General features: G+C 32.6%; 1 protein-coding gene across 1 annotated transcript; it reads left to right on the top strand.

Annotated features, from left to right (window-relative positions):
• The first annotated feature begins 894 nt into the window (after nucleotides 1-894).
• Nucleotides 895-6,195, top strand: LOC108323126 (protein PELOTA 1). The gene is made up of 16 exons (XM_017555482.2): nucleotides 895-1,050; nucleotides 1,131-1,213; nucleotides 1,311-1,389; nucleotides 1,461-1,535; nucleotides 1,620-1,676; nucleotides 1,926-1,971; nucleotides 2,347-2,422; nucleotides 2,669-2,744; nucleotides 2,833-2,865; nucleotides 3,417-3,485; nucleotides 3,641-3,747; nucleotides 4,055-4,127; nucleotides 4,245-4,283; nucleotides 4,884-4,978; nucleotides 5,360-5,466; nucleotides 5,740-6,195. Exons 1-16 carry the CDS (start codon nucleotides 1,000-1,002, stop codon nucleotides 5,811-5,813), a joined length of 1,140 nt encoding a protein of 379 aa, XP_017410971.2. The 5' UTR covers nucleotides 895-999; the 3' UTR covers nucleotides 5,814-6,195.
• The last annotated feature ends 3,797 nt before the right edge of the window (nucleotides 6,196-9,992 follow it).

Raw genomic sequence — 9,992 nt, 5'->3', positions numbered from 1 at the left:
AGTAAGAAGAGATTGAAATTGAGGTTTTAAAAAATAAAAAATAAAATTGATAAAAATAAAAAATAAAATGGATGAATTTAGAATTTTAAAAAAATTAGAAATTTCTAAAGAGAAGATGAGGTGGTGGATGGAGCGTCACATCACAAAATCTATGGTAAAGATACCAAAAAGCTCTATTGAATCACCTTTTCAATTAAGGGCAATCACCTTTTCAATGAATCAAAGTTTAAAATATTGGGAAAAAAATTGTAATTAACCTTTTCTATTCATTTAAATATTTTAATAATAAATATAGTTTGTGATGAAGTATAACTTTTATATGAGTTTAATACTGTGTTTTCATATTTTATATTCTTTTTTTATTTTAACTAGTAAAAATACATGCATAAACATTCATTTTCTTTTATGATAATAAAAACTAATAAAATTGTTATCATAATTAAAAATATTTTTAAATAATTGCAATGTTTTCTTTTTTAGATAACTTTTTTATTATAAATAGTTCTTTTAGCTTGGAAAAATAGTTAAATTTAAAAAAAATGGTAATTTTTTTATAAAAAAAGTCACTTAAAAGGAAAAATTCGTAAATAATTATTTTGATAAAAGAATGCTTAAAGGATAGTGAATAATCTTTATATAATAATAATATAAAAGTATAAATAACTTTTAAGCAATCTTTGATGCACTTTAATATGTCACTAAGTTGAGATGTGAAAAGTTATAATGATAACTCACATAAGTTTATTTTGAAGTCAAGAGTTCAATGAAATTTTGTTTTATAGTTTTTATATTTTTATTAATGTGTTTTATAGTTTTTATATTTTTATATTGATACAAAGATTTATATTTTAATTAATGTTTTATTCAACTATTAAAAATATATTTTTTAAATGAATAGAATATTTATTTATTCTTAAAACCTAAAGTTTCAACCGTCGTTTCAAGGAGAGAGAGAAAAGGAAGAAAGTGTGGTGTTTAGCGCCGGTGGTATCCACAGCCATGAGGATCGTTCGCAGAGACATCGTTCCTAATGGACCTGGTAGCGTTAAGGTTCAATTCCTATTCTCCACACTTCAGTTTCCTTAGTTCCATGAAATTTCTTCTTCACGTTTATTCTGTGCACTATGCAGATGGTGGCGGTGGATTCCGATGATCTGTGGTTTGCGTATAACTTGATTGCTCCCGGAGACTCTGTCATGGCCGTTACTGTTAGGTGCTATTTTCTCTCAATTCTTGCTTTCTTTGATCGCATAATCTGTTTTTCAATTTTCATATTTCTTTCGTTTTCTTGCTTGTTGTAACTTTAATAGGAAGGTTGTTAGAGAGGCCGCTCATGGCGGTCGAGATGCAGAGCGCGTTAAGCTCAAACTGGAAATTAAAGTCGAAGAGGTATTTGTGCTATCAGTAGGATTTCTGTTCGGTTTTTCAGGTTGTGTTATCTTGATTTTGTTTTATACTAGGTTGCTGATTATGACAAAGAAGGTTCTATTCTGCGTGTTCGTGGAAAGAACATTTTAGAGAATGAACATGTCAAGGTAGTGAACTGCGACTGTCATCCAGATTTCTTCTCCAAATTGTTACTGCCGAACTTAAGTTTTCATCTTTGTAACTCGTTGCAGATAGGAGCTTTCCATACTCTAGAACTTGAACTGCAGCGACCGTTTGTGGTCAGAAAGGTATTTTCTCTTGAATCATTGTGCTTCTTGTTACAAATCATTTCGCAATGTTAAACTCGTGCTTCATATGCATATAAGCCAGGCCTTTTGCTTGTATTTATCACTGTGCCATTATGGTTAGAATAGAAAATGTAACCTAAGAAATGAGTGGTGAGGAATCTTTATGAAAATCACATTGTGATATAGTTCGCAGCCCACTGGTACCTTTTTGAATCACAATTACTGAATATTATATTCTGCCTCTTGTAGGATGTTTGGGATTCTTTGGCTTTGGAGGTGCTACAGCAGGCCTCTGGTACGTATCAAATTATATGAATGTCTCAATTCTTTTATAGATATTTATAATTATGGAAATTTTAGTGGCGTAGTCTGTTTGCGTGGAAATTACAAAATATTCTAATTTGAAGAATGAAGATATTACTTTACCTATTTTCACTTGATAAAATTGTTGAATTTCTACTTTATCAGATGTCTTAAATCTCCTGCACACCTTTAAATAGTTGTTTTAGAAAAATGGTGGAAAGAATGAAATAAATTATCATATAGAACCAGTCATGTTTTTCAAGCAAACAAAGGGTTAACAATCCTCGTGTGGTCATTTGTTGTCTGACTGTTGGTGTAAATCTTAGTAATCAAAACTGTGAATGAAAATCCCATGCATATTTTGCAGATCCTGGTGCAAGTGCTGATCTAGCAGTGGTGTTGATGCAGGAAGGATTAGCTCATATCCTCCTTGTTGGTAGAAGGTTGGCTATAAATTTACTAGGTTTCATTTATATGTATTACTTATAATAGCATTTTATCCATAAGATAATTTGCTCAGCACTCATATTAAACTTGGTCACTGTTATTTTTATTTTGATTTCTGTGGGTAACCACAAACACTGGAAATTAAATACACGTTCTGCTTCTTGTTGATACTCTAGTTTATGTTTTCCATGTAATTGTGTCATTACAATGAAATGATTCATCGTATTAATCCAATAAAACAGTATGACTGTTACTCGATCGCGGATAGAAACATCTATTCCTCGCAAGCATGGGCCTGCAATTGCTGGTTATGAGAAAGTAAGATCTGTCACCCTATTGTAAGACGTCAGTGAATGAATTATATAACTTGAGTGATACAATTCTAAAGCATCCCTCCATTTTGTAGGCTTTGGATAAGTTCTTCGAGAATGTTATGCAGGTAAATAAGGAATTAAATTTCTTATCTTTAGCATTTATTCTCATTAGTGATACATATTCCACATTAAAAAAATTGAAATGGATTTACTATGATTTATAATTTTTTTTTCAATTAAGGTGTTTCTGAAATTAAAGCTAATGCTATAATGCAAATTCAAACACCCCTCAAAGCTATATCACCTGATTCTTATTATGTTATATATGTGTAGCTAGTTTTGAATTGGTGTTCTTCATTAGTTGACTTATAGCCACTTCCTTTCCCCGAGCAATGAGATACTCACGGTAATAATATCATACCCATGCACCAAATATGGGCATCTTGTTGGATAATATTAGATGCCTGGATGAGAATGAGAATGCCAGTTATCAAATATCTCCTTATTGTATGAATGAATGTATTTTATATGTTTCTTTACTCTTGGTTAAGAGGATATTATCATGATCTTTTGCCCTAGTATTTCTTTCTTATATTTAATCATATATATTTTACATTCAACAAAAAGTGTAAAAGGCGCATTGACAAATATACTGGAATTCTACGAATCTGTTTAGGCTTTCTTGAAACATATCGATTTCAACGTGGTTCGTTGTGCTGTAATTGCAAGTCCAGGATTTACAAAGGTGAGCAATTATTTCCTGTTTGCTTTATTCGTGGTGAATATTTACAAATTTGATTGTGTGTTTGCATGTATTATTATTAATAGTATAAAATCATCTTTAGTGGTTTTTGCTTCCTTAAGTGAAGACAGGATTTTGAAATTCTGTTTCTGTTTCAGGATCAGTTTCATCGTCACTTATTTTTGGAGGCAGAACGAAGACAGTTGCGAGCTATTATTGAAAACAAATCACGCATCATTCTTGTGCATACAACTTCAGGATACAAGTATGGTTGCTTTCTTTTATTTGCATATTTTCCTACTTTTTTAGTATGCTACAAAAGCCTCGTAAGGTAATTAGAATTAACATGAACATGTGAAGATTGTTGTGCTTGCTGATCAATTAACTGTGGCTTGACTTGCTTAATCTTTCTTCTGTGTAATATTCTTATGTGTATTGACTTAAAAAATATGGCTGCAAACATAGAGTAACTGACTCTTATTTTAAGGATTAACTTTTAAGTTCAATTGCTTGTGGGCACTGCTGTATTTTCTTTATCTTATCTCTTTAGCCTAATTATTTATTATCTGTAGGCATAGTTTAAGGGAGGTTTTGGATGCTCCAAATGTCATGAATTTGATAAAAGATACTAAAGCAGCACAAGAGGTACCATCAAAGCCCGTATCTTTTACTTTTCTCTTTAGCACTGCTGAAAAAATTCCGTATTATGTTTACTTATTTTATATTGAGTGTGGGTTAAGCTTTTATTTCCTTGTTTTTCAGGTTCGAGTTATGAAGGATTTCTTCAACATGCTTTCAAATGTCAGGTTTTCTTTTCAGATGCATTTGTTAACCTTGCCTATTTTTATGATTAGAATGCCATGTAGTTAGATGTTTACTTTATTGAATTGCATGAGAAGCATATCTTCCATCAAATTTGCTTTCTGTTTTTCATTCTAAGATTTTTATTAGGTGTTTAAAATTCAAATAACATCATACTTTTATCGAAAGTAAAAGTTATCTCAATTATATTGTGCTAATACTTTCTCCTTATTATACTTCTTACGTAATGATGTTTAGTATTTGTTGAACCCAATCGAGAGTTACCAATGTAACTGGGTGGATGCTGGGTAAGCTAAAAAAAGTCATGTTCCAGAGGATTTATCATGGGAAACCATTATTTTTCTGTCTGTTCTACAAAAGTACATTTTTTTTTCTTATTCTTGTGCACAAAAAGTATTAAAAATCTGGTTTAGAGTGAGAATAAAAAATCTAAAGGAAGTATCACCTTAGCATAAAAGGAGTACTCATGTTTCTCCCTTGGATTATTGTCTCTTCAAAGCTGTAGAAACAGCTTACCTAAATATTGCATTTTCAGAAATATAGGAAATCCTGATTGAATATGTATTTGATGTGGAACAGGATCCATCACGCGCATGTTATGGAATGAAACATGTTGAGGTTGCCAATGAACGCCTAGCTGTACAAACTCTTCTCATCACAGATGATCTTTTCAGGTTTGCATGATATAATCGCAAAATATTCTTAAATGAAAGACAAAATGCCGGATTGATCTATCAGATTCATACTTTGGCTTCCTGCGTCTTTTTTCTTTTTGTTTGTTTTATTTTAACCGTGTATCTTATGTATCTCTTTGTTCATCTTTGAAACTGGTTTAGATCAAACTTCTTTGCAAACTACCTTTTACTTCAGGTTTTGTTTTAAAGAAAGATATTTTGGTTTTTACTTTTGAGCCCGTATAGCATTATCACTTAACTTTATCTTTGCATTTGCTTTCGCATCCTATTTGTTAACTTGGGATTTGGAATTTAATCCTGAAAATTCTCTGTTTGATGTTGCCATGGAGTTGTGTCTTCACTATTTGCTTTTGGTTATAGGAATTCAGATATATCAACAAGACAAAAGTTTGTTAACTTGGTCAACTCTGTTAAGGATTCAGGAGGATCTGTCCATGTATTTTCATCCATGCATGTCTCTGGAGAGCGTAAGTTTTACTAATTTCATTATTCTTTAACTTTTTGGGATATTATTGATCCTAGAAATTCATTGACTGAGAATGGTGAACAATTATTGAAAAAGGTAAAATAAAAGTAATAAGATCACAATATATAAACTAAAACGTTATGCCTTTTTTTCTTCCCCCTTTTGTTATTTAGAGCTGCTTCACGGAAATAAATGAAATTTCTGAACAAACATTTTATGTTCTAATTTCCTGTCTGTTTGAAATTGAATATGTCAACTTTATATTACTGGACAGAACTAGCCCAGATAAGTGGCATTGCTGCAATTCTTCGGTTTCCTCTCCCAGATCTTGAAGACATTGAGATGTGATGGATAATGTTGGTCAAGCATGTTAGTGTTGGCCATGGCTCCTCTCTGTTTTATTATACTGGACTGGTGTTCCATCATTCCCTGGTGTTTTATTATACTGGACTGCGGATTTCTGGATAATTGAACGAGGAATTTGTACTATAAACCACAATGCCAATTAATAGTTGCAAGTCATTTATCACCCAGTGTTCCATATTTTTGGGTGAATTCCTTTGCTCATTGGTCTTTGTATTGAAAATTGATACTTTTCAATTTCCCATCATGTATATGAATCTGTTGAGTAATTATGATTGTAAACAGTCCTGTAATCCCTAGCTAAAGGGGATAATTGTTGATGTTCAAATGCTAAAAGCTATGGAGTGAGCAAATTGGTTTAGGAGAACCGAGTTTTTCTGGAGATTGTGGCAAGCGTGCAACTGTCTAAAATAATAGACTAGTAGTTGGCTAATATATTGTTATTGGAAATGAATGTTTATAATTTTGTTTTTTAAAATCCTGTTTGTGTATTTTTGAAAATTAATATTTTAAAGTACATTCATTCAGTCACAGCAAACATGTATAAGTTGGTCGTTAGTTTGTTATTCGAGGCAATCTTATTTCATTTATAAAATTATTTGTAATTTAAGTCGACCATCAATAGCTGTAAAGTAGACCATCAATAGCTGTAAAGTAGAAAATCTTACTGGCTTAATTTTTTATATATAGTGTTCTTATAAGGACCATATCTAATCTAGGATTTAAGGCAAAAATTGTATTAAGCTTATTCTATTAAGGCAAAAAAACTTATTTCTTATTTATTTTCTTCTCTTTCATTAATTCAAATAATTTTATAAATTTTTACTTCCCCTTTTTATTTAATTTTCCAAAACTCAATCCAAAAATAAAAATAAATGAAGTATATAGAAGATTGAGCCATAAATACGACTAAGATAAAATAAATAAACGGTCAAACTTTTTATAAAAAGAAAAGAAAACGTTATGACATTAGTTTGGAAAATAGTTTTATATTATTATCTAAATATAAATTATTATATAATAAATTTGTTTAATTTTCAATAACTTTTTAAAAATTATATATAAAATCATTTATAATTGTTTCGACATGGTAATTGAGATTAAGGTCTAATATCTATGTGATAGTTATGGTCTCCTAATTCATAGTAGTCATTTGTTTTACAGTGTCAGGAGGTGTTTTCATGTTAAAAACAATTTAATTATTAAATAAGTATTAAATACAATTACCTATTTTTTTTACCTTATATATATTTATAGATTTATATTTATAGATTTGATTAATAATAACAGAACACAGTAATTACATTTTATTTTAAATTATTTATCATTAGAATTAATCTCCTTGAAAACCCGTTCTGTGTGTGACTGGACAACTATACAAAATAATTATATAAAACTTGTTTTACACTATTGGCATGGTTAAACTCATAAACTATCTAATAGCATAATCAAATTGAAAGCACGTGAAAAATAGTTCAATATTATTGTGAACACCCAATTTCGTCCGGATTGACTTTTAGGTTTGTTGTATTTATTTTCATCATGATTGTAAAATAAAAAAAATAAAATAAAAAAAAGAAAATAAATAATAATGAATAATAAAATAAAAAACATATATACAAATTAAAAATAAACAAAAAAAATATATATATATATATAAATAAAAATAAAAAAAATAATAAAAAATAAAAATAAAAAGCATTCGCCCTCCACCGTTCGTCCTCTGCCCTGCACGACCGTTTGTCCTTTGCCTTATTCGACCGTTCGTCCATTAAACCTCTCGGACGTTCGGCAATTCTCAGCTTCAACCGTTCGGTCACTCGTCCTCAATCGTTCAGCCATTTGGTGTCATTGACGTTCGGCAATTTTCAGCGTCACGCATTCCAACTGCTCCGACGCTCGTCCTCCGACGTTCGGCCAGTTTATTCTCATTGACGTTCGGTAATCCTCACTCTAAGCGTTCCGTCGTTCGACCATTCAGCCTGTGAGGTAGCGAGCTTTCGGTCTTGGCCTAATGGTTTTGAGTTTAATATGGCGTTCGGTTTTGAACGTTCGGCCTAGTGGTGCATGATCTTCTGCCGTTCGCTGAAATACAATTCAATCAGAAAATAGCGTTCGGTCACTTTCTTATGTTTTCAACGTTCGGTCTTGTTGTCTTTATTCTCAGTTGAACGTTCGGCCTTGATGTGTTTGTTACTGAACGTTCGGTCTTGATGTTTTGAACGTTCGGCCTTGATTTGCCTATTCAGAGTTGGACGTTCGGCCTTGTGTTGTTCAAACGTTCCGTCATATTATGTGTTAGTGAACGTTCGGTTACGTTTATTCTTAGTGAACGTTCGGTCTTGATGTTGAACGTTCGGTCATGAATTGTATATTATTAACTGAACGTTCGGTTTTGAACGCTCGTCCTATGCCCTGTGCGCTCGTTCTCCCTCTTCTGCCGCTCGTTCCCCCTCTTCTTGCGCTCGCCCAGGTAGCTCAGCCTTTTCGGCCATTCGGCCTCAAACCATTCGAACTCAAATACTTTCGGTCGTTCGTCGTTACCTGTTCATATTGATAGCGTTCGGTCATTCTTCTTTGGTAGTTGAACGTTCGGTCTTGATATGTTTTTCTGTGTCCATAGTGAACGGCCGTTCTATACTCGTGCGTTTGATGGGGCGTTCGTCTTTTCTCTTATTGCCGTTTTAATAAAAAATATAATAATAAAATAACAAAAAATAACAAATAAAAATAATAAAAGAAATAAAAACAAAAAGGAAAATGTTATTCCAACAACGCTCTTTTAACACAGTTTTGACAACGGCCACGTGGCAGCTGTGCATTGGCTCAGTGAATTGAAAACAAACCAGAGAAAGTGAACCGGGGCGAGGGGTATTTTGGGTTTTCTAGATAAAATTTTTAACATTTGGGTTTGGCGGTTTAGGGTGCGAAAGTTCAAGCCTTGCTTCTTCTCGTTCGTTCAAGCCTTCTCTCTTCGTTCAAGCCTTCTCTCTCGTCCGTCTTCTCTCTCGCTGTGTCGTCCGTCTTCTCGTTGGTTGAAGCCTTCGTTCTCTTTCCGTCTTCGAAGCTTCCATCCTCGGTTTCCTTCTCTCCTCCTTCTTCAAAACGTGCGTTGAAACCTTGGAGGATCTCTGTGGCTGTGTGTTCCATCTTTACCCTACCCACAGCGTTCAACCCTTACATTTTAGTGTAAGTAAAAATGGGCGAGCCCTGACATTGTGTTTTACTCTGTGTTTTTGGTTTTCATTAAGTTGAATGATATAACTGAGTGTGGAATGTTGTCTTCTTAGGGCCGTTGCAATGGAAGGGAAAAAAGCAAGTGTAAGAAAAAAATTAAATTTTTTGTTTATATATTATTTAATTATCTTACGGATTGTAGTTAGTAATAAATTTTTATGATTTTTTTTGTAGTGGCGACTTCTTATCTCGATGGATTCATCTATCATTATTGAAATGAATCGTTTACTCCGACAGTGTCATGTGGATCGGATTAGGATGACACCATTTATGTGGTGTGTGAATATTAATAACCCTGTGGAGGTGAATTTAAAATTATTGAAGGTTATGGTTAGCAGGTGGGTTGGAAATGATAACAGTTTTAGAGTTAGTCAAAAGTTGGTGCCCTTTAGAGTTGTTGATGTGTTGATGAGCTTAGGTTTAGAAATAGGTGGTTTAGAGATTCCCTTTGATGAAGTAGTTGGTGGATTGGTTGGTGAAATGTTCAAATCAAAAACCATCAGTTTGAAGGACTTGACAGACATGTTTAATGTCATTGTTGATGATAAAAACATTGAAGTCGATGTAGTGTGTAGGTTATATATATTAGTTTGTTTGGTTGTTTTCTATTTCCCTAGGAAATCAAGGCATGTTTGTAACATGCCTTTTGGAGTGTTAGATGACTTAGACCGTTTGTGTCTATATGATTGGTGCACCGGTGTACACAAACACATTGTAGAGAATTTAAATAAATGTAAGAAGAAAATTATGGGAGCAGGTATCCCCCAGTCAGTCACTCTCAGTGGCAATGTGGCAGTGTTGCAGGTAATATGATATGTAGTTCACTATTTTGATGTAGTGCAGAACATTCTGAATTATGTTTGATGAAATAATTTTATGATGTTTTAGGCTTGGGCGGTTGAGAGACTTTCTTTGCATGGTCATCCT

This window comes from Vigna angularis, chromosome 8, assembly GCF_016808095.1.
Source record: "Vigna angularis cultivar LongXiaoDou No.4 chromosome 8, ASM1680809v1, whole genome shotgun sequence".
NCBI classification, from domain to species: Eukaryota; Viridiplantae; Streptophyta; class Magnoliopsida; order Fabales; family Fabaceae; genus Vigna; species Vigna angularis.
Note: the sequence above shows the minus strand (reverse complement) of the source record. Positions and strands in the feature narration are given on the sequence as shown.